The sequence below is a fragment of the Lissotriton helveticus genome, chromosome 6 (genome assembly GCF_964261635.1).
Source record: "Lissotriton helveticus chromosome 6, aLisHel1.1, whole genome shotgun sequence".
Taxonomy (NCBI): domain Eukaryota; kingdom Metazoa; phylum Chordata; class Amphibia; order Caudata; family Salamandridae; genus Lissotriton; species Lissotriton helveticus.
In genome coordinates, this window is record NC_136067.1 from 779,230,273 (window position 1) to 779,255,708 (window position 25,436).

The 25,436-nt window shown below is 45.1% G+C and overlaps 1 protein-coding gene across 3 annotated transcripts in view; it reads left to right on the forward strand.

Moving 5' to 3' along the window:
- RNGTT (RNA guanylyltransferase and 5'-phosphatase) overlaps positions 1-25,436 on the forward strand; it is a 1,800,355-nt gene that overhangs the window by 1,638,070 nt on the left and 136,849 nt on the right. For all 3 annotated transcript variants that reach the window (XM_078648288.1, XM_078648286.1, XM_078648287.1), the window contains one exon: positions 17,453-17,519. In XM_078648288.1, the coding sequence (XP_078504414.1) occupies positions 17,453-17,519 (67 nt within the window). The remainder of the gene's footprint in view (positions 1-17,452; positions 17,520-25,436) is intronic.

Below are 25,436 nucleotides of genomic sequence, written 5' to 3' on the forward strand. Positions count from 1 at the left end.
TGACATAGTCCTGGGAGAAATGCAAAAAGGGCTCCTTTATAGTGAAAGCTTGAATTTCTCCCACTCTTCTTGCGGAAGTTAGCGCCAATAATAAAGCAACCTTCCATGTTAAGAACTTTAGGTCGGCTCTATGGATAGGCTCGAACGGATGTTTCATCAGTTGTGATAGAACCGTGTTGAGCTCCCATTCCGGTGGTGAGGGCTTGACTGGTGGATAAGCCCGGAACAGACCTCTCATAAATTGCTTGATTAGCGATGAAGAGCAGAGTGACTGAGCATTGGTCCTCTTTCTGTACCTGGATAAAGCCGCTAAGTGGACCTTTATTGATGAAAAAGAAAGGCCAGATTGCGCTAAGTGTAACAAATAGGGCAATATCTTTTCTGCCGATGCCTCTATAGGGTGCAAAGCACTAGAGATGCACCATGCGCAAAAACGCTTCCACTTGAGACGATAAGTCTTTAATGTACTCTGGGCTCTTGCCTTCTCTAGAATGTCCCGGCATTCCTGAGGAATTTGAAGATGCTCAAATTCTAAGAAGTTAGGAGCCATGCGTGCAATTTCAGTGATTGAGGATCTGGGTGAAGTACCTGACCCTCGTTGCGTGATAGTAGCTTCGGAACTACCCGCAGCTTGATCGGTGGCTCCTGAGAAAGTAGCATGAGTTCCTGAAACCAATACTGGCGAGGCCACTTGGGAGCAATGAGGAGAAGGCGACAACTCTCCACTTTCATTCTGCGCACCACTCGTGGAATCAGAGGGATCGGAGGGAAAGCGTATGCATATGTCCCTGACCATCGCATCGAAAGGGCATTCCCCCTTGACCCCTGTTGAGGATACCTGCTGGCGTAGAACCGGCATTTCTTGTTCTGTTGGGTCGCAAATAGGTCCAACCTGGGTTTGCCCCATCTCTGAAACACATAGTTCAACTGGCCGTTGTCCAGTTCCCACTCGTGGCACTCTGACAAAGTTCTGCTCAGTTTGTCTGCCAAGGTGTTGTAGAGGCCTCTGACATGCTCCACTTTGAGGGTTATGTTGTGAACTGTTAACCACCTCCAAAGCTCTTGGGCTTGTTTGGATAGTGTTGCCGATCTCGTTCCTCCCTGCTTGTTGATATAAAACATGCTTGTGGTGTTGTCCGTTCTGACTAAGACCGAGGATCCCACTATCCTGGGGAGGAACGCTTGAAGAGACAGACAAATGGCTTTCAGCTCTAGGCTGTTGATGTGGCATCTCTTGTCTTGCTGAGACCATCGTCCCTGCACTTGCAGTTCCTGGAGGTGACCACCCCAACCCTCCATGGACGCATCCGTTGTAAGAATAAAATCCGGAGGATTCTGCAAGAATGGAAGCCCCTGCTCCAGATTGCTGATCTGAGACCACCATTGGAGTGCGTGTACCATCCTGTTGGTGACTGTGATGGTGTCCTCGAATGAACCTGTCGCTTGATGCCATTGACAGTTTAGCTCCTCTTGCAGCGGTCGCATCTTTAGACGCACCAATGGAATGAGGTTGATGGCTGAAGAACACATCCCCAGAAGTGATGCATATAGGCGAACTGAAAGTGACTTTCTTCTTGCCAGCTTTCTGGCTAACACCTGCAGACGGAGTTGTCTCTCTCGAGACAAGGATGCCTTGCATTCCACCGTGTCTAGGCAAGCTCCTAGGAACAACAGGCTTTGTTCCGGATGCATCTGAGACTTGGTTTTGTTGATTGTGAGGCCTAGCGATGCGAAGAGATTGCAGCATGCCGTAATGTCGGCTCTCACTTTGGCTTCTGATGGACCTTTGACTAGCCAGTCGTCCAAATACGGGAAGACCTGCACTTTTGCTGCCCGAAGAGCTGCTGCCACCGGGGCCAGGCACTTCGTGAAAATCCTTGGGGCCGACTTGAGGCCGAATGGGAGAACTTTGAATTGATAATGGGCGCCTGCCACAGTGAAACGGAGGTACTTCCGATGGTTTGGGTGGATTGGGATGTGGAAGTATGCGTCTTCCATGTCCAAGGAGGCCATGTAATCTCCCTCGTTGAGGCAACTGAGAATGTCCGAGAGGGTGACCATTCGAAATCCCTGCTTCTTGAGATATTTGTTCAGATTTCGCAGGTCTAGGATCGGTCGCCATTCCCCGGTTTTCTTTTTTATAAGGAAAAACCGGGAATAGAAACCCGTCCCTCTCTGATGGATTGGAACCTTTTCTACTGCGTTCTTGAGTAGCATAGCTTGAACCTCCTTGAACAATAAGTGAAGACGAGGGGGAGGGGGGCCCCTGGGCGGAGTTGGTGGAGGTTTGGTGATGAACTCTAGGGTGTGACCATGTTGGATCAAGTCTAACACCCACCGATCCGATGTTATATTCTGCCATTGTTGTTGAAAAGCAGATATTTTCGCGCCCACGGGAAGGTAAGGGGTTGGAGGCGGCGCCCAATTGCTCTCACTGTTTCTTGTGACTGTCTCGTCCTTGGTTGTTTGCGCGCCTTCTTCCTCCTTGACGAGAGAAACCAGCCGATCCAGATTGTCTGTAAGAAGACTGGTAGTTTTGACGGTATTGTGGTTGATACTGTCTGCCTTGTTGGTAATAACTTCCCCTGGAAGAATAACCTCGTCCTCTAGCTCCTCTGAACGAACCTCTTTTATATTGTAAGGATCCTAGCGACTTTGCGGTATCCGTGTCAGTTTTAATCGTCTGGAGAGCCTCATCGACATGTTTACCAAAGAGAGACTTTCCGTCATAAGCCATGTCCAGAATTTTCAACTGAACCTCCGGACGAAACGTAGTGGCTTTTAACCACCCTTGACGTCTCAGGACGGCTGCTCCAGCCAACTGCCTGAAGTTCGTATTCGCCATATCTAGAGCGCAGTCGATGGATTCTTCCGCTGCCCGCTCTCCTTCCATTAAAACTTTTCTGGCTTCTTGCCTTGAGTCCTCTGGCAATAGCTCTATGAACCTAGCCATCTCCGACCACATTTGGCGATCGTAGCGTCCAATAATCGCCATTGAATTTGCTATCCTGATGGATGCTGCCGCCATAGTGGAGAACTTCTTCCCAATAAGGTCTAATCTTCGTCCCTCTTTATCTGGTGGAGTAGAAATAGGGGTAGCTGGGTTCTTTGACCTTTGCTGCGCCGCTTGAGAGATTACTGAATCCGGGCGTGGATGACCAATAAGACACGCCGGACTAGAAAGCGGGGCACGATATTTCTTTTCTATTCTGGGTAACACAGCAGGCACAGATGCGGGGTTTTCCATTATCTCTATGCCTTCCTTCCAAATAAACTCAACTATGGGAATGGCTCTAGATATCTTCCTTGTTTCCTCTTTAAAGTCATGGAGAAAACACTCCGTTTGCTCCACTGTAACAGGGAGCTTAAACCTGGTTGATGCCCTTTGCATCAGGTTGTGAAAACCACCTACATCATCAGGCGGTGAATCTGAAGGTTGTGGAGTCGGAGGGGACGGCATGGGAATAACATATTCATCCCATGGGTCCGATGAAGGAATGTTAGGCAACTCTCCATCTTCTACCTCCTCCTCTGATGATGAATCCGGAGTTTGTGGAGGCAAGACCGGTTGTGGAGTGTCCACAATTGGAGAAGCCGGTGGCTGTTGCCGAGGAGGAGCTACCGTGTCAGATTGAGGTACTTGCGGAGGAAAACGCTGTTTGTAATCCGCCAGCATAGCCTGTAAATCCTGTATCAAATTAGGCGGCAACTGAGTGACTTCCGGGACTCTAGGCCTTCTCTGATGATCCAATGAGTGAGGCACTATGATATCCTCTTGGTAATAGTGCTCAGCGTATGAATCCTCCTCATCATCATCTTGGCACTTGATGACAAGCTCGGATGGATGACGTGCCACACCAAAAGCACCCTCATCATCATCATCCTCATAGTCATCTTCTTCATCGTCCACATATGTTTCCAGAAGATGAGAAGGCAGAAGTGGAGATATGTATGAACCTTGTTGCCTCTTAAAAGACACCAGTTGAAAGTTTTTTGTCGCCATTGGCGTACAAAAGGCCTGATTCCCAGTGGCAGGTCTTAATAAAGCTGGTTCCATCGACCTTGATGACCCCGGAGACCAAGGCGCATCCATTTGTTGAAAAGATGTCGTCGTCGACGGATTTATCGTCGACGAGATCGACGACGAGGGCATCGTCGACGATAGGCTTGCCGTCGACGGGACTGTCGTCGACGGGCTGGACGTCGACGGGACAATCGTCGATGGACTCGTCGTCGATGGAGCCACCATCGACGGGACGGTCGTCGACGAGGCAACCAATGACGGGCTCGTCGTCGACGGGATAGACGTTGATGCTTTCTTCGTCGACGAGGCAGTCGTCGACGGCGGCGTCGCCGACTTCGTCGACGGGCTCTTCTTAGATGACGAGTTTTTTGATGATGACGGCGTCTTCGTCGACGAGTCGTCTACGAGAGTTCTTTTTGTCACGATACTGATTTTAGTAGACACAATAGGTGTAGTGATAGACGTAGTGGATATCATATCCATAGAAGAAGAGGTTGAAGTGGAGACAGTGGTAACTGGAGAGGAGACAGTAGAAGTCTTACTCACTGTTTTCTTTGCCGGATCGTTGGTGGCTGAGGCTCCAGAGACAGAATGTTTGGATCTCTGTGAAGAGCCTGAAGTAGAGTGGGAGGCCTTAACATGCTTTCTCCCCTCACTTATCTTATCCTCTTGAGACCTCGCCCTCTTGCTAGAGGTAGAGGCTCTGTCATCATCATCCTTGGAAGAGGATTTAAGCCACAAAAGGACTCTGGCTTCCCTATCCCTTAAGGTCTTGGCAGGGAAGGTAACACAGATCTTACAAGTCTTTGCCTCATGCTTGGGATATAGGCAATAAATGCAGTCCTTGTGTAAGTCATCCACATGGACCCTCTTCTTCTCACATGTTCTACAGGGTCTGAACAAGGCCTTCTTGTCAGACATCTTGAAGCTCTGAAGAAAAAACTGAGTCAAGACTCAGGGAGACTCCCTTCCACACGACGTGCGGTGAAAATCTGAGGAGAGCTGGCTCTGCAGGGAAGGTTCTAGAGGGTGCTGTGAGCTGATTGGTTGGAGCAAAGACTTTGGGTCTTTTAGCATAAGGAGGTAGATAGGCTACTATAATATAGGCCTCAGGCCTTTTTTCTAGGGCCTACTACTGCAAAGTGCTTTTGGCACTGCTTTTTTATTTACCGTGGGACTCCCGCCTCGACGACGGGGAATGATTCAGGCATGTGAATCTATGAAAGATACCCCAATACTGGATAAGGGCCGTACCCACCTCACTAACAACACTCAAGCGCAGTAGGTCCACAGAGCCTAACCCGCTCCTATTGCAACATGACAACCCGCCCGGTGAATACTCTGCGCCATCCACTTTTCCGCTCTAACAGGGCAGTCTACGTACTCCTCTATCCCCCCCCCTCCCTCCAACTGCTGCTGATGTGGGTGGTGATGATGTGCGTTGGACATAACAGTGCGTCGTCAAAAATGATCAGATGTTCGTGCTACTAGTTTCCTGGAACTCAGCCTCCGAGAGTCTCTCCTCCGTGTCTACCGTTAAGTGATCACACAGAGCCTGCACAATCGTTTCCCAGGCTCTAGCCGCCTCCAAGCCCTTCTCCTTCCCCAGTTTCGTAGCCTGCCGCAGTCTCAATACACTCTCACACCTCGACCACTTCAACAACTCATTCGTCCAACGTCCCACAGCCGGGCCTTCCTTAGCTTTCCAACGCCAGGTGATCTCCCTCTGCGCTAACATAAGCCCCAAATCAATGAACTTGCTCGTGACTTTCGTTTTTGCTGTGTGGGGAAACCATAGTAGGAGGCAAGCTGCCATGTCAAAGTCCACTTCCCTATCTGTAACCGCATTCAGAAGGGCGCCCACCTCGGTCCAATATGTACCCAGCTTCGGGCAACCCCACATCATGTGGTCCAGTTCAACCTCACTGGCTAGGCACCTCGGGCATGCCGCGTCTCGCACCTTAAAGTGCCGGTGGAGTTTCCCCGGAGTCAGATACGCTCTGTGCAAGAGGAAGAAATGTATTTGTTGGAACCGGGCATTCCTGCTACCCTTCCACGTCCGAGCCAGAATGTGGCTTGAGCTTTACAATACTTAATCTATTTGTTTCAATTTAAGTTATGTAAATAAATGACAAAATGGGGAAAGAAGTAGCTTCAGCGCTTAACCAATTCTTCTTTTCATGAAATGCTCCAGAATACCCAGGGCAATAATTTAAATTTACTGAAGCACGCAATTTGCTAATAAATGCAGAAATAATATGATTGGTTTTAGTGGCTTCTTTATACTATTACACCTGCATACAATGCATTATTCTCATCTAGTACAAAAGAAACTTTGCTTCCCAACACCCACAGCTCTGCATAAACACTACTGTCCTGTATCTGTTAAGCTGAAGGACCCCTGTTAAACCAGAAGGATATGCTAGCAACTGAGGTGTTCCCATTCACTGTTAATAATTCCGGCCACCTGATATATCACCGTAAAAAATAGTTGCCCAGAGATTTTCATTTTTGATGTGCGTTTCTGGATCATTAGAGAAATAATTTAGCTTGGGAAAACGTTGCTAAATCGAGACAAATTTTTCTGGATGACATTTTTAAAAATGGCAGATGTGTTGCAGTGATGATGTAATATTTCAGGAACTATGAGACCGATATACTTAATTTTGGTGTCAAACCATAGGTTTTGGGGGTCAAGTAGTTTTATAGAGACAGAAAATAACTCCTCAGACCAACCCTTCTGCCATTTTCTAAAATGGGCGGCTCTATAATGATGTGTTTTTAGCCATCTACAAGCTTGTTTATTTTGGTCACTGCTCTTTACTATGCTGGCAGTAGGAGAGCGGAGTGGTGCTGAAGCACCTCCAAAATAACCATCATGGAGGTCAGAATTGAATGAGTAATAAACAGGCCTTTACATTTTGTTTTTATCTTGTTACATTTGCAGTACATTCAGAGACAGACGTCCAGTGTTAGACTCTGTCATCGGAGGGAGGTTGGTGTTTACGTGTCTTTCTCTGACTGCAAAGTGAGAGGATTTATGTGACAATCTTGCTGGATACTGGGGGTTAAAAGGAAAGGTTGTGTTCTTTTTTAATAGCACACAACAACATTTAAAAGCTAGTAAATAAATTGTACAAATATTTCAGAATTTGTAAAGCATAAATGAAGCACTTTCTTTTTGTAATTCTGAAGTGTGATGGAAACATAAATTTGAATACAATCAAAACAGGAAATTGTGATTTCCACATGTTATCGTTTGGGTGCTGTATAGTTTTATGCCTGTGCATGTGTAATGGGTAATTCTTTTGAGAATGGGTTGTCTATATTCGCAGAGCGTACCACAGCATGCATACTCCACTGTACGCCACTCCACTCTACTTCCCTGTAAGGCACTCTTCTTCACTCATTGAGACTCTTCTCCTCTCAATGACATTTTACTCCACTCTACGTCTCTCCAGTCTACGTCCCTCCACTCTATGTCACTCTACTCTACGTCACTCTATGCCTCTCCACTCTACGACACTCCACTATACTCAACTCTGTGCCTCTCCACTCTATACCACTCCACTCCACAACACCCTATTCCACTATACTCTGAGACTCTGCTCTACTCAACACCACTTCACAGCACTCTACTCCATGCCACTCGACGAAACTCCACTCTATCCCCACTCCACACCACTTCGACACTCTACGCCAATCTACACCACTCTAAATCATTCCACAACACTCTACACCACTCCACCCTGACACTATACGACCCTGTATGACTCTATACAACACCCCACTCCATGCTACTTCTCCCTATGCCACTCCACTTTACGACACTCTAAATCGACACTCTACGCCACTCCGCTCTGAGACTCTACTGCACGCTACTCGATGCCACTCCACTTTGTAGCACTTTACTTTACTCCACTTTATGCCACTCCACTCTGCGATACTCTACTCTACTCTACTCTATGCCTCTTTACCCCACTCCACACTACGCCTCGCCACTCCACGACACAACTAAGCATGCCTAAACCACGCTGGATATAGGACAACAATTAATGTGTCCTTGTGTAACGAAACTGGTGCTATGTAAAGCGCTCTGATACCCGATATCTTTGGGTCTAGTTCGCGCTATATAAAACTCTAAAAAAGGAGGGGAAGGGTTTCACGGTGAGTGACCCCCACTAAAGTTTAAGGGAAGTAACTCACTTGTTTAAGAGAGGGAAGACAGATATAGGGTGAATGGCACCTTCCAATCGAGGCATAGGTGAGAGAGGCTTGGAGTCGTATGAAAGGAACTGGGTTGGACCCAGCGTTGGCACGTTGCACAAAATTGAGCCCAGCGCAGCTTTGTGGCGTGCAGCCTCGCCGTGTGGCGGCCAGTAGGAGGCTTCGGCCAGTTGGGTAGATGGTGCAGAGAGGTCTGATATTTGTTGCTGTAGGCGCTAAACCCACAAATGTGCAGAATGGTCCCTAATAACACGCAGAACCCCTTAAGTAGTGATGTCTCGCGTGTCCTGTGCTGAGTTCTTGGAAGGCACAGGTTTCACTGGCAATCTGAGAGAATCGATTTCATCGGCCTTCGAGGGTCAATGCAATACTTACCAGGTCAATGCAATACTTACCAAGTCTTGCGGGTCAGAACTGTTGCTTCCGATGCAACACAGCACATAGATGCCTCCGAAGAGATATACCTGGAAATCTCCTCTCTTAAAGACATCCAGAGACTCAACGATGTCCTAAATGAAGTTCAAGACTGGCTGACAAAGAATCACCTGAAACTCAACCCCGATAAGACAGAAACACTCCTCATCTCAAACAAAGAAGATAACCCTCAAATCACCGAGTGGCTAAAGTCGATCGATGCTCTCAAGGGTAACCTCACGCTAGCCGACTCCGTTAAATCCCTGGGCTTCACCTTAGACCCTAAACTAACCCTGTCAAATCACATTAAGAACTCGGCGAAAAGCGCTTTCTTCAACCTCAGACTTTTGAACAAAATTAAACCTTACATTCCCAACAAGGACCTCAAACTAGCCACGCAATCTCTAGTTCTATCAAGACTGGACTATGGGAACTCAATCCTAACAGGCATCCCCAAATCCCACCTGGCTCCACTAAAAACAACACTTCACGCGGCAGCAAGAATGATCACAGGCTGCAAAAAATATGATCACATCTCCCCGGCTCTCAAAGAACTCGAATGGCTCCCTGTGGAAATGCGAAGTACCTTCAGAACGGCCTGCCTAACCCACAAGGCCCTCCACACCGGCAAACCGGAATACCTGGCTAACAAGCTCAAAAAAGCAGGCCAAGCCAGAAACTTGAGAAGCTCTAATTCCCTGCTGCTCATCCTACCAAAAACCAGAAGGAAGAGAACTGCGGATTGCTCTTTCTCAGGAAATGCCCCCAAAATATGGAACGCCATCCCCCCGCACATCAGAACTCTACCGTCCTATGCAGAATTCAAGAGCCAACTTAAATCCTTGTGCCTGATCCGCTCCCTTGGTTATGGATAACTTGGAGCTGCAAACGTCTCAGAATCCATGCGTTATTGTTGAATCCAGTACTGAGAAGCCCTGCTGTCCGAACTTTTCTTCTTTCCAAATTGTCAGTCGCCGATTGCTTTTATTGGGTTTGTTTCATGTTGTTCTCTTTTTCATGCCCACTACTGTGAAGCGCTCTGATACCTTCGGGTCTTGTTAGCGCTATAGAAAACTTCTAAATAAATATATATTGTGTGTTATAAAGGGGATGGTATTATTATTAACATTATTCTAACGTTCTCAACCGCCTGTTTTTTTATCATTTGCAAAGGCAGTTCTATTTTTTCTTACCCGTTTTGACTTACACAACTGACGAGCCCCCGACATTCTTGTACACTGTGGCCCTGGAACACTTGCTGTTTTTGTATGGCAGCGGATTTGTTGTGTTTCCGCGCAGCAGGAAATACCTCAGGTGGTGGCATAGATAATTATGTGTCTCTTTAAGAAGACGGGATGGGGGCGGGGACAGTCACGGCCCGTAAAGAGTGTGCCACCGGGCGGTGATGTGGGGCAGGGGAGGGGCAGGTGGGGGGGTTGTAAAATGCAGCAAAGGGACAATTTCAGGTAAGTAACGAAAAATATAGATATAACTAATTTAGTTGTGCGCGCTGCATCGCCAAATGCGATGCAGCACACGCAACAAAATTCATTTTTTCTTTACTTACCTGAAATCGACCCTTTGCCGCATTTTACAACCCCCCACCCTGCCCCTCCCCGGCCCCATGTCTCCGCCTAGTGGCGCGCTGTATACTGGCCGTGGCTGGGTGGGGAAGCAAGGTATGAGGGGTGCTGGTAATTGAGAGTGTGTGCACTGCGCAGAGAGCAGAAGACTGACTTCACTTTTATTCTGTGTGAAGGCTAAATGTGCCGTTATGTGCCTCATGGCACACAGAGCGTCGGAAGCCTTGGGGTTGAGCATTAGGGTGATCCCAACACTGGGTTAACAGAGGAATATCGTGCAGGGGACACCCTGGTCTCCAGGAACCTGGATATGGTGAAGAGGGAGGGAGATTTTAAAAAAAAACAACATATTTTCAGTTTAGGAGAGGATGTGGCCTCACGGCGAAGGCTGCCGACTTTGGAGCTAGGGAACCAGGTTCTATCCTCGGTGTCGGCTCAGCATCCTGTGATTCTGGGCAAATCACTTAATCTCCCCCTGCCTACCAAAAACAAATGAATGTGTCCTTGTGTAGCGTAAGTGGTGCTCATGTACAGTGTTCCAATACCTTTGGGTCGAGTTTGCGCTGTATAAATCTGCAAAAACAAAAAGTTCCAGAAACGCACTCTTCACTATTGGGAAGGACATCTCACAGCACGGATGGTGCTGCAACAGCCCCACCAGAACTTCAGACCGAACTCGGCGAGATAGCTTAGTGAGTTCAGCGCTAGCTGCTGGCGCCTGTTCCGGGCCCTCAGTCGCAACTTGAAATCTTGGTACCAGCGCCCGCTCAGATTTTCCTCGTTCATGGTGAGCTTAAACTGAGCACCATCGGGCAGGTGCCTAAACAACACTCATCTTATTTATAGCGTTTCCAATCGGTCGACCTGTAGGAGCAAGCTCTATAAAGCCATGTATTATTAAATGTAGTAGCGGTATTTCTATTCTGTGCCACGACAAATAAATCACTTTTATGTTGCTGCTGGCCAAGGGTGCTAACACCGCTGGGCGCGCAAAGCTAGGCTCACATTTTACTTGTCTAGACAAGTGCTCATTTATTTGTATCCTTCTGCTTGTGTATGGGGTACTGCGTAAACTAATTGCTTCTAAGCGCATGATAGAGCCGCGCCGGGCCTGGGGTCGCAGGGCCCGGTAGCGTCTGGGTGCTGTAGGGAGCTTTGGTACCAGTCCTGGAAGCCCAACTGGACAGAGAAGAGCCGGGCCAGACGGGGCAGAGAAGCACTTTTTTAATGTTTCTTAAACACCAGGGGTTACTTTTTAATGATGGTACATGTCAGGATGATGGTTATGTGATTGTTATTTGTTTTTAATGATGCTGCTTTTCATGTTTTATGGAAGTTTGTCTTGATAAACGTTATTATTACTCCTACAACCAGAAGAGACTAGACTAGATAGAAGTCACTATACGACTTCAAGGCACACGTTGCTGAGCTGGGAAATCGGCTCCTCGAAGCGCAACGTTTCCACCTATTCAGAGTGCACTGAGGGGCAAAGTGATCCGGGAGGGAGCGCCTGAACTCACTCTTCATGTGTTTGTGATGGCTGGGCGAGGTCCTGCTACCTCTTGAGAGATAGCTAACCGTTGAAAAGCATTTTTTGTAAGCATCTGCGATCATACAGCGCAAAACGTGGAAGGTTGTATCGTACGTTATGTAGCGCTTCATACTCATGACAAGGCCACTAAGCGCTCCGATGTGAATATTGTGGCACTGGAGACTGTGTCTGCTTCCCTTGCAAGAGGGCCGCCTCCTTAAGAGAGCACGAAGATGGAGGAGGTTTGGGATTTAGATTCTGGAGAGAGGAGAAGGGGAGGAGAGTACTGAAAGTCGAGCTGTCTGGGGAATAGAAGAGCGCACGAAACTTAGACATCTGTGTGAGGAGTTTGTAGGGTGAGTCTGGGGAGTGGAAGAGACTGGGGACTGGGAGAGTCTGAGGAGTGGAGCATTGAGAGGGTGGGGGGAGTGTTTAGGAACTGGAAGAGGCTGCAGGGGAAGATTCTGGGAAGGGAGAGTCTGGGGAGTGGCAGAGGCCGAAGACTGGGGGAGGCTGCAGAGTGGAAAAATGCAATAGGTCTCGCCTTTTATTAAGTTAAAGCCATTTGCTTTGCTAAACAATACCATTAGCAAAGTAAATGGCTTTAACTTAATCAAAGGCGAGACCTGTTGCATTTTCAATTCTTGGTATTGTTTGTTTATGACGGATGCATATGCTGTGCACCAATAAGGCCTCCCCACTTAGAGCCCTGCAGTTGCTGCGTATTTCTGCATAAAACCCAACTCCCCCTCCGCCGCCCATGCCCCTGTCCCAGGTACTGGCCCTACTCTACATGTTCCAGGAACCGCACCATTCCAATAGTACTGGCTGTCCTTACATGCTGCTGGGCCCTCATGCCGTAAGGGATACTGGCCCTCACTGGACACTGCTGACTAGGCACCCTTCGAAAGTTACTGGCCCTCGGTGTACTTTTCTGGTCTTCACTCTTTGAGAGGTGCTGCCTGGCCCTCGCTAGATGCTGCCGGTCTCACACGATCTAGCTGCTTGCTGCTGACTTCTCACTTTTTTTCTGTCGCTCACTCTGGTGGCTTCTTCCCACATGAGGACATTTTTTTGAACCCTTCTCCTTATGAGGCACCAGGTTCCAGTCCTGAGATGTCCATTTAGTAATCAGGCTTTTCAAATGTTAGTGTGATGTGCTCACTAGAAATGAGCCATGACTACAATTTCCATAATGCATTAATTTGCTAAAGAAAAAATCGGGAATGGAAAAAGGTGTGAGTGAGGAGGATTGGAAAAAGGTGTGAGTGAGGAGGATTGAAAAAAGGGGTGAGTGTGGGCAAGAAGATATCTGGTAACGTTACTGGTGTTTTAGTTTTCACCTGACTGTTGCAGTAAAGACTTTAAAACAAAAAAACCTTTAACATTCATAGCAGAAGTATTGAGTATAAAGTACAGCTATTAGTCATTATATTTTTTGACCAATCATTTCAAACACTAGGTGCCTCTTAGAGCACCCTTATTTGATCAATAAAATCAAAATAACATCTATTACGCTTTTGTATGCAGTGTGTAAGAAAATGCGATCTGTTGTACACAGTTAAGCGAAAAGGTGTAAATGTGCATTAGTGATTTGTTGCTCATTTCTTTGCTTAAAATATAGTTTTAGAATCGCAGCCTATCCCGTGAAAAATACATTTGCTGACTCCTTTAATCAATCAGGTGTCTTTGTTAAGCACGACTACTCACCCTTAAGGGTCTCAAGGCGGTGTGGGGGGGGGAGGTCGTAGGTTCCAGCCCATTAAGAAGTGGGTCTGTCAAAGAGTCAGGTTTTGAGGTTTCGTGCGAAGATGGGAAGCGATGTTATCTGTCTGAGGTGGAGCGGAAGGTCGTTCCAGGCTCTGGCCGTGAGGAAGGAGCGGCCTCCCGATATTGTCTTTCTGGTGCGCGGTACAACGGCGTAGGAGAGCTGGGCTATTCGTTGGGTCCTTTGGGGTGCGTTGAATTTGAGTTCGCTGTTCAGGTATGCTGGTCCGGTGTCATGGAGGGCCTTGTGAGCGTGGGTTAGCATCTTGAAGGTGACTCTAGCTTTGATGGGGAGTGGAGTGTGCGCAGGTGCTGGGAGATGTGTTAGTGTCTTGGCAGGTTGAGGACCAATCTTGCGGCGGTGTTTTGGATGTTCAGTAGCTTGCGAGTGAGGTTTTTGTTTATTGCCTGCAGTCGAAGATAAGAGTCTTCTATACATTGTTATGTCTTTTTGCTGGCTGGTTTAATTTTTTTTTCTTTGTATAGAACGCCTTTTAAGAGTTTAAGCATAGAATACAGTCGACTTTTATTAGGTCTTAGCTACATTGGCAACGCCTCTTATAAGGGATTCAAGGCTCTGTCCCCATTTCAGACACCTGACCTTTTTCATCCCACTTAAAAACTACTGATGGAAACAGTTTTCGTGGGGTAGAATTGCAGCTTCTGGCATCTGTGCCATCTTGCTATCTACTTATGAGCCTGAGAGAGAAAGGAAGGTGTGCTGTTGATTGAACTGAATTTGGGGCCAGGTTGTAAATTAGAGCAAAGAGATACAGTTTGAGAGGAGCAGGATAGGGTAAGATGTTTAAAGGAAAAGAAAAGAGAGTAGAGATTAAATAAGGTAATAGGGAGGAAGAGAGAAAAGGCTTGCAAGGTGTAAAGTGGGTGGAAAGCAGCGGCGCAACTAAAGCCAACTTTCGGGGGGGGGGGGGGCTAATATAAATTTCGTAGGGGGCTAATTCTTCCAGCAATAGGCATAGTGGAGATGCAGGGGCTCCAAGAAAGGCTGAAAAAACAACAATGCCTTGTTAACAAGTAAATAAACAGGGAAGTACTTGGGTGTGTGCCCGGAGAGCGGTCTCAGCCCGGACTGACACGCACGACGGGAGGGGGGTCTGAAGCCCCATGAGCCCTATGGGAGTTGCGCGCCAGGTTGAAAGCATAGCAAACAGCTGTGGAGTGGGTGCTGTGTAAGACTGATACGATCAGGATGGTGCAGTATGTGTAAGGCGAAGAGAAAAGACGAGTGTATCAAGTAAGGAGAACCAAAACAAAAGGTGCCCGATAGTGGGAGATCAGTAAAGCAGATGCAGCAGACAGAAGGGATGGGTAATAGCTGTGGATGGATGAGATTTAGTAGTGGATAAGCCGAGAACTGTAAATGGGATGAAAGTAGAGTAAAGGGAGGTGGGCAGAGAAGTTAGAAAGTTGTTGATGTGAAAAGATAATGCAAGTTGGAAGGGAGAAATAATGGTGCAAGAGATAGAATTGAAGAAAAGTAGAGATTTTAAAGAGGTACAGGTTAACAGTGGATAAATAAAGGTAAAACGATGAATGGTTGAATGTGCAACAACAAACCGGGACCTCAAAGCAATTGGAAATGGAATAAGGCATTACAGGAGAAGGTAGAAAAAAGATTGTAACATGAAGAGAAAGGGAAAACATGAGATCTGGAAGCAGAGAAGAAGAACCCCTGCACAGAAGAAGGTGAGATTTGGAGAAGAGAATAGATGACATGGCTAGAAAACTTGAGAATATTTATCGTGTGAGACATCTATAATATACTTTTCTGAGGTCCTGATTAATGCCAATTTGTGATCATTGTGAGTATGTCTGCTGCTGCAATAAAAGGGAGTGACTAGTAAATCTGCTACAATGTAGCCATGAGCCCAAAGATCGTTTTTGCCCCTAGAATCAAATAAATAAACCAGGGCCAGACTGGCCGTAGTGGGCATTGGGCTTTTCCCCAAGAGGCTGGAAGGGTGGGGTCTGGTTTTGTTACTGGGGGCTCATTTTGCAGAGGTGCTGCAATTTCGGCCCCTAATAAGATAAGCAGCACAACCCTAATGCCCTCTCACCTCCCCCCAAACCCCGCTCACCCCAGTGGGCTGGTTCGACAAATTTCCCAAGGCTGCTTTGGGTTCGCAGTCCTGCCCTGAAAGAAACAAATCTATGCAGCCCATGGCGCTCGCTTTCACATCAATGGGTCCCATGTCTTCAGTTCTCATAGCCTTGGCGTTAGTGCACAGAGAACCTTCTTTGCTGCACGCAGTGAAAATAAATTAGACGAAACATTGCCCAGCACACATGTTTTCAGTGAAGCACTTGAAATCATCTCGGGTCCAGTATAAACCAGAGTGACTTTTTATACAGCGATCCTGCATTGATTGGAATGTTAGGAAACTTTACAATGTGGAATACAAAATTACAGGTTTCGCATCATACATTAGAAGAAGTGATATGTAGCTCCGGATTCACTGAGAAAATGGGTAGGGAAGGGTGGTAATGGGCGCTACTTTGATTGCAGGTATGTTCGGGACAGGTGGGCTTTTACATTTCTTCTAGAGAGCGTAAATCAAAGATTGAGCAGGGAAAGTGTTATAAAAAGAGTTAACATGACTAAAAAAGTTAAAGCTGGCTGTAGAGTCATGCACGCCCATCCACACAGCCCTTGTGCATTGCAGTCCTACCTTCATGCCAGATTCCCATGCTCCCTCTACAGGTGCTGATGGGATTTGAGCGGTGGAAATTGAATCAGTAAAGGTGAAATGGTGGGGGAGGTTCCAGTTTGGAGAAGGGAGTCTTGGAGGGGGGCTGTCCAAATAATGTCCATATTTAATGCTTTAAAGCAGATGGGGCAAATTAGACTTCTTTATGCACCAAACAAGCCTTAAACTTAACTTCTCTGAATAATTTTCTGAAAATAAATCATTAACACTCATTGTGGCCATTTCAAATTTTGGCCCATTAGTATTCTCTTCTCATCAGTAATCATCGAAGTATTGGACTAATGTAAGAAATTCTCTGCAAAAGAGAAAAGCATAGCCCGCTCCAGTGAATTTTGAAGTCGTTTTTCAAAGCTGTCCAGCTATGTAGCCTTAAGTGAACCCCTCAAGCAGACATGTCTAGATAATCTTCATTTGATATGTTTGTAACTGTGTTTGACTTAACATTATTTCAGTGCCAGTAGTGTCGAGTCACATAATGATTTAAATGGTTTTGGCACATTACGCATCTAGACTTTGATGGCTTTCATTTTTATACATGTACAAGACCTTACTTGGACTACCAATAGTACCGTGATTAAAAATTTGGAGTACTAGCTGCATTGCATTTTTTGGTTGGTTGGATCTCTCCTGCAAGATAAGGCCATAGGTAAGACTGAGGTGCCCTCGGTCTTACCGTTGTGGTAGAACCTGAGATCATGAGTGAACATAAGTGCTGAAAAGACACGGTCCAAACTCCTTTGTGCGACTTCCAACCTACCCAGCTCATGGCAACCATTGCAAATGAAATCTCATTTAAATTGGCCATGTTAATTTGTAGTTCATTTACAAAGGGTGCTTAAGGATAAGGGAGCGAGGAGCTGTGGGGTGGGCTTCCCTGGCTCCATTGAATCTTGGCAGACATTAGAACATTAAAGCCCTGGCAGACCCTCGCGTTTCTGGAGCCGAGAACCAACCATCCACTTTTCTCATTGTATATTATAATGTGCTTGATGGAGTTCCTTATTGTTTGGGGATGGCGTAATTGGGATCTTATCAACGGTTTCTTTCTCGCTTTGGGATTTCCTGTAATAACAATAAGATAGCATTTCACTGTGAAAGTCATTACTGCATGAACTATCCTCGCTACAAGAGTTACTGTCAAATGTATTCCTAACATGATTTTGTATTTTGCTTTTAGACTGCTAACCCAGAGTGTTGGATTTCTTTATGTTGGGAGTTATGACAGACCTTTCTCACAAATTAAGGTATGAAGAATTTTATTGTACGCTGCCACTTGTATTTCAGAAAGCGTTGCCATGTGCCAAACGTCTGAAAACAAAATTCTTTATGTTCCAGTGACATATATTTATATATGCAGCAACGTTTGCCTTGATTCCAAGCAGAGAAGTGTGTCAATTGTTCTTTCTCGATTTTTTGTGTGGTGGCTATTGTGCTTAAGTGGCCATTCTGGCAATTAAGAGTGTGCAGACTTGCACATTTTCCCGTAGTAATAGCACGACATGTACAGGACACTACCATTCGGTTTCACACCCATATCCAGGATCAGTGGTGACATTTTGAAGCAGCATGTCTGTTGATTGTCTCATTCAGGTAGCATCAAGGACGAAGCAGGAGCCTCTCTGGATCCTTTTAAATTTTGGGTTCTCAGTGAACCCCCCTTTGATAACCTCAAGAAGGATACAATTCATAGGTGCAGCGCTGGACTCCTACCTTCTCTCATGCAGAGATGTAACAGACGTCAGCTAGACAGTCATTCACTTCCTGACTATTGAAACTGTGATGGCCTAGTAGTTCCAAGGGATTCTGGAATTGTAGCCGTTCTTCTCAGGTGTATGTAAAGCTGATCTGCGAAACATTGGGAACAGCTGGTGAACGACCAGTGAAAACTCATGCCACTCTGTTGATGTCTGATTCTTACCTTGCAAGGGTAAACACGTGCACCTGGCCTTTTGGTGGGGAAATCTCTCCTGCCTGCAGCTCACAGCCAGCAGTAAAGCTTCAAAGTGTATGAAGTTTACATTGTGGCAGAAAGTGACTTTTCTTCCCTTTCCAGAGATAGATAGTATGCTCAGGCTCTGTTTCTTCAGTTGGTACTCTGGAGCATATTTGTGTGGTCAGCTTTTGGGCCTGATTTATAATTTGGCGGATGGAGAGATCTCTGTTGGCCTGGTGGAGGACTTAACGTCTGCCAGGCCGAGACTACTCCGCCTGGTAAATTTAGAAATGACTACCAGGTGGGCGCCATTTCTGAAGCATTGGCAGGAATTGTCATCACAGCTTTTCCTTCTAATACTGTTTACAGTTTGGTGCAGGACTCCGTCAACGCTACAGAGCCCTACACCAAATTGTTTTATTTTCAGATTGAAAATCTCCAATCATTTAGTTGTTTTCAGTGCCTTTTATCACCAGGGTTTTCCTGGAGATGACTGGCAGTGAAACCTGACCTCTAATTCCGAGCATCTATATTAGATGGGTGAAACTAGAAGCCTGCCTCCGACGACCTTGAGTCCGCAGGGCCGTCGGAGGGGTTTAACCACAGCAGAGATGAAGTAGTCTCTGTGTTGATTAAACCTAAGGTCCACCTGCATCTAATGTAGCCGGGCAGACCATTATCTCAACAGTATGTCTACTCTCACCGTTGCAACATAGTATACAAACTACCAAGATAAAAAGCAGTCCTTATCTCTACTTCGAATTTCCTACACATTGGAGCTGGAGTTTACACCTCCATAGGTTCCCCGACAGCAACTTTCCTGTCAGTCCTAGCCAGTTTCGTCTTTCATCAGGGCTCCTTTTATCTGGCACAACTCCATCCTGCTCTTCACCAGTAGTTATCATAGTGCGGATAGGGACTATGCGTAAGGCAGCGTAGGCGTGGGAAGATCACCAGAGATGAATAGTAGCCTATTCTTTTCCTTTTTTTGCCCATTTTTGTATGAGCAGAGTTTTTTTCTCTCCCTGCTTTCCATGCAGGCTGACACTGACAACATTAAAGAGCAACTGTCAAGATAGTTAAATGCATGGTTCCTGGAAAATGTAGCTTCAGTTGCACGTTTTTTGAAGATCCATTATTGCGACTTTTCTTTTCCATTTGAAAACCTTAGAATCTGGAATGGATTGTGCCATCACGACGAAATATGTATTTCTTTGTGATACATTTCGGTGCCAAGCACATAACTCTGTACACACAAATAGGAAAGGAATTTGAATGATGCTTTCCGAGTAGCACTATACTAGCAAATTCAAAAATAGGTAATGTCATTTTATTGATTTTTCTATAAAGAAATGCTTTATTATTTGCACATAGGCACTGGAAGTTGGGGCGAGGGGGGTGCTGCAGCACCCCCAGAAATAACCATGCTGGAGTTCAGAAGGTGATAGAGCAATATAGATGCTTTGAAATGTTGTCTTGTTATATTTGCTATTCTTTCAAAGCAAGAGGTCAACTGTCAGAATATGTCTTCTGACAAATTGCTGCGTATACCTTTAACATTGAGATTGGTGTTTATTTTTCATTTTCTGACTGCAAAGTGATAGGATTTTTAGAGTGAACTATGTGTCAATCTTGCTGGAGTACAAGGTGTGTGAAAGGTAAGGCTGTAGGATGTCGATTTGTTTTCTAACAATACAATTTAAATACATGAAAGTGTATTTTACAAATGTTTGAGAATATTCCACCAGTTAAGGAAGCACACATAAAGCACTTTTTTGTAATTATGAAGTGTGATGGAAGCAAAGGTTTTGAATAGGATTTCAAACACATCGTCATTTTACTTGCAAATGATAATTAGTCACTGATACCCGATTTCTACACATTGCTGTTTGTGCACTACAGAGTTTTATCAGTAAAATTGACACCTGTGAAAATTTAGTGGCCATTTCAATGGAAAATGTTCTGTCTGTTAATAACAGTGTGCTAACATACCATGCTATATTAATATATTTACGACTGTACTCTCTTAAATGCACCGCCGGCAACTTACCACACCCTTAGTACCTTCTGCTGAAGTGGCATGGCTCGTTTGCTACACTGCTTCTCTATGTGATGCTTGGATTTTTCCCAGTCCTTATGACTTTGGTGATGTAACAGTGATGGCAGCAAGGGTAATTATATTGTATATTACATTTGAAACATCACATGCCACTTTTCTTTACGAAAAGTGCTTCGTAGCAGTTAATGTCATCATTTTGAAGTACTCTTATCTCAAAGGAAGAATTATCACCCGTTATTCTTCCCCTAATAATCTAGCAATATGGACAAACTGATACCAGGATTCACATGCAAGGGTTACACTCACTTGTATTCTCGATATCGAGGTGCAGGTTGGGAATATAGCTCAGCCAAGTGTATGATTTAAAATTGGTAAGGAAGCTACCAACAGATTATTGCTAAGTAGTAGTCGCACCTGATGCATGCGCCCTCGTAAAGCGTTCTGATATCCTTCGGGATCAAGTTTGCGATATATAAAACTTTATAAATAAATAAAATAAATCCTGCTCCTCAAATTGCTCTCGCACCACTGTAATTGTTTATGGAACTAATCTGTAATTTGGTTGGCATTGACTTAGCAGTCAAACTAAACATTTTCACACTTTTATTTGCTTAAATCGTCAAAAGGCTAAAGATGTAATTACACCGATGAGTTCTGGAAACAAGATAGAAGAGTGTTTATATAGTGCAGACTCGACTCGAAGAGCACTTCAGATGAGCACTAGTTACATTACACAAGGACACATTCATATTTGTTGCGTGTGTTTTTTAGGCTTGGGGAAATTAAGTGATATGCCAAGGATCACAGGATATCTGATAGAGACTTCTAGCCACAGATTCCTTACCTTTGAATTTCGCCAGAAGTCAAACTGGATCCGGAAGATTCTTCATGAGCGCTATCCCTGCGCACCGGTAGGTGCCATTCATTAGCTCTGTGTGGTGCCATTCTTGATGTATTACCTCCTGGTGTGTTGAGGATGTCATCTCGCAACACAAGTTTTAAACCTTGCAGTGCCCATCACCGGCCAATGTCGGTGATGGACCTGCACCTTATCTGTCTTTGGTGCCTGGAGCATGGCCACAACAACAAGTTGTGCCTTGATTGCTGGGCCATAGCCTCTAAGGCTTTTCAATAGCGGTCCCTGAAGCGACTCGGTATGCAACTTTGCGGAAATCAAGGGGAAGGTCCTGGGATCATTTGCGGAGCCCAAAGCCATCTTTGTCCCATTAGTAAGAGGCACAAGAAAAACAGCAAGAAGTCAAAGTACTCTTCGACTCTCCTCGGCCGACGAGACAAAAGGGTATAAGCACTTGAAGTTGGTGGTAATGAGCAATTTCCAGTAAAAAAGCACTTTTTTGCTTTTTTTAAAGGGCCATGTGGCACGCATTCCTGCCCTTAGGGCATGTATGTGCGCCACATGTGCACACATTCACATTTCAGGGGTGCAACAGGGTGTTCTTTTGACACCCTGGCACCCTTGAACTAGTGCCCGCTATTTGTGATTCTCGAATAGCGAATTGCAAATGGAGAATATCTTCCCGTTCATTCCTATGGGTCTCCTAGCCCATAGGAATGAATGGGTAGGTATTCCTTATTAGCGAATCTCGAATTGCGATTCGCTAATATGGAATATTAAGGATTTGCTACTAGCTTAGCGATTCCTACCTACATTCAATTTTGCGAGTCCTTAATAGCGAATCTGTAAAATTCACTATTAAGGATTCGCAAATTTGATTTTACCTACATCTGACCCAAAGTGTGAAGTGAGAGTTCCATATGATCCGAGCTATAAACACTAACAAAGCGCTCCATCACTTTTTCCTCTGCGATTACACTGTCGCGGATCAGGAGGAAGAGCGGGGCGGGGGGGCTATTTCCTGCCCTCTCCGTGATTTGAGTGTGCAGTGTGGTATTGCGTAATGTCATTGCTATCTTTGGCCTAATAAAAAACACTCCACGGATGAAGACACACAGACAATGCCCCCTGAAATACTTCATATACGATAACATGATATACTGCACCTTCCAAACACATACCTGGGGGATCCAACCTTGGTTCTACCCAATCAAGAGATGTCCTATAAAAATAAAATACCTCGGAAACCTAATGCTGATACCTCCAATTTAGTAGAGCAGTATAACACATGAGGCTATGCATTGTAAGGAATAAAGTACACCCTGCTGTACATGATAAGGATATTGCAAATCACCTTCAAGTTTGATAACCCTATATATAAAGTAACAACTCTTTGACTTGCTGTATAATTATTCAGGGTCTACTCTATCCCATATATAATAATGAGATTTCCAGTTTAATGGAAATATTGTCTCCTACCACCTCTAAATTGTAGAGCACCATGAAAATGTAAAACATCAGCTTCTGAGAGGAATTGGAGAAAATCCCTCCTCATGACCACCAACCTCTTGATAGACAAATTAAACAGGAAATCATGTAGGCAAACCTTTTACTGTACAATATCCTTCTTTCTAATATTGCAGCTTACTTAGTCACCAAACTGTTCCAGGGAACTCTGCCACATCATACAGAGAAAAAACATGGAAACTGTCCTTCCTCCCCTCAAAAAATCTTAATGTATTACTCAGCTTCCTCCCTGCATGGCGATTGGAGATGATATAGCCAAGCACATGCCCCTGTCTGAATCAGAATATGAAGTTCACCAAGAAAAATCCACTGGCCGCTTGGAAAGTTTTCTACAAATAATCTATATAAAGTCATTGCTAACACCAAACTTTCCATCAGACCCCCATCCCATCTCCTCGGATTAAGGAACACAATTGCCCTCTACCAGCCATGGGTATAAATCATAAACTCTTCTTTCAACCAGGACTCTTGCCCAGTTTCTCTTACGATGGGATGTGTTCACCCTTTGTTCAAAAACCGAAAGCTGGATAGGTACAGGGTCAGTCCTCAAAGGCCATTCTATCCTGCTGTAAGATTTTAAATCGATGTGTCACTTACTAATTAAAACTTACAACAGAAATATTAAATTCCTGGGAGAATTGTGCTACTACCACTTCATTAACATGTTAGATATCTCTGCACAAACTCTATGAAATATTCAGATTAGTGGTGAATGATCTAAATCAGCTTTTCCTAGGATTATCTGTTCAAGCAAATATGCCAGCAAAGTCCTTAGACAAGCCTGCTATGGTTCTTTCAAGTTCCTTTAATTATACGGATTCCAGGATATTAAAAAAAGTAGCAAATTTACCAACTATATATTACTCCGAGGGGCTAAGAGAGGGGTTATATTCACTTATTTATTTAGCAGCATAGCCTTTGAACATAGAACAGTAGTGGTACACATCATGCTAAAGTGTGTAATCAATAGAAACCGTTGGTTAGAGTTTGTGATGTGAGCAGCATGCTCTGTCATTATGAGCAGCACAGAAACAGGAACATATGCACAAGAATGTATTGTGAAAGCTTCTCATATATATGTATGGTAGAAACAAGCAGAATACAGTAAATATGACGAGAATTTGAAAACAACATACTTCCTGGGTGTGATGTTGCTAAGAGATCAAAAGCAACATTGTCCTTCCACTGCCAGGAGGTGATTATTTAGGGCATAAATGTATTCATGGATGAAGGGATGAGAGGTTTTCCAATAGATGGGGAAACGTAGGTGGCAGCCTGATGGCAATAATAAGAGATGGGAGTGTCTGGCCAAGGAGTAGTTGGAAAGGCCCCTGAGCACTCTGTTACTGTAAAGGAGTTCCCTGAGAACAAAAGAATTAACCAGTATGTTGGCTTTGTTGATACCAAATGAGGCTATGATATCACGAAGAGGAATAATGTGAAGAGAAAACGAGGGTGGATCCAGGATGTAGCATTAAGTGACTCTCTCTGTAAGGTGAGGCGGTGGGAATGACCTGAGTAAATGCAAAGAATCAATCTAGGGTAATCAGCTGTGACAAATGTGTGAAAAGGGCAAGTAGTACGAGCATGAATGATAGATGGTTGTGATGGCCTGCTGTGATGAGTTTAGTAATACAAATGTGTTTGTGTGTTGTATTCGTAGAGAGAAGTGCCCAGAAGTCAGATTGAAGGGGATTAATCTGGTCTAGGTAGCGTATGACAAGGCACTCTATATTTTAATGAGAGATGGTTTCATCTGGTATTTGTAAAATGCGAACGAATGACCCCTAATGGTCGCAAAGCGCTGGGGGCGGTCTTCAGAGATTAAGGGAGCTATTGCTTAGTCACAGGGTGCTGGGTTGACCTGCCCCCGGTGCCGGGAATCGAACCGTGAGCCCCGTGCTTGGGAGTCAGCTGCCCTGGCTGCTGCGCCACACCTCTCCCACCTTTAGAGACTCTTGGCAGTAGTTAGAGGAAGTTTAAAGGTCTATAGATTTGATGAACTGCCAGTAGGTGCTGGATTTGAGGATCGGATTGAAAAGAAAGGTAAGGCATGAGATCTTTAGAAAAAACACACAAGATATTTGCTTGTGTGTGGATAGAAGGATCAAATGGAACGCAAGAGGGGTAGGCTAATCTAAGTATTGGGATGTGGTTTGCAAGTTAAGTGGTGAGTCATAGAGCAGGAAGAGTAAGTGTAGGAATAAGGGAGATTTAGGTTGGCCTAGATAAAGAGTGGTGATTTTAGACAAGACGTATTAAGCAAAGTAATTTGCTGACGGAACGATTGAGAAATGGGTGTGCCTGGTGGTGAGGGTATGCTGTTGATAGTAAACGCATGATGCTGAGGACTGGTTTGAAGTGAGCTGATGAGTCTCTGAAAATAGGTTGGCTTTGCATAGTCCAGGGTCAAGTACAGCATGTTTAAACTCTGTCCATAAACTTCAGGATTGTGAGTGGTGGATGTATTTTTACACCTTTTGTAGAAAGATCCTTATAGATTTCAGCATGCGGATGTTGATTGAAATCCAAGGCTTTGGGTGAGACCTGGAGGAGAGAATTTGTTTCGAGGATAGGATGTTTCAAAAACATGTTTCTGGGAATTATTAGATAGATTGAGGCATGTAGATTGTAGCAGAGCTGAAGGATCCTTATGCGTTTAGTATAGGATTTTTAGGCATCAGTCTGGATAATTTATTTTGGTGATGATGATGATGATGCTGTGTATAATGACGGCTTAGTTATAAAAGGACAGGTTAATACTCTGAGAGGTGGATAAGTATGTC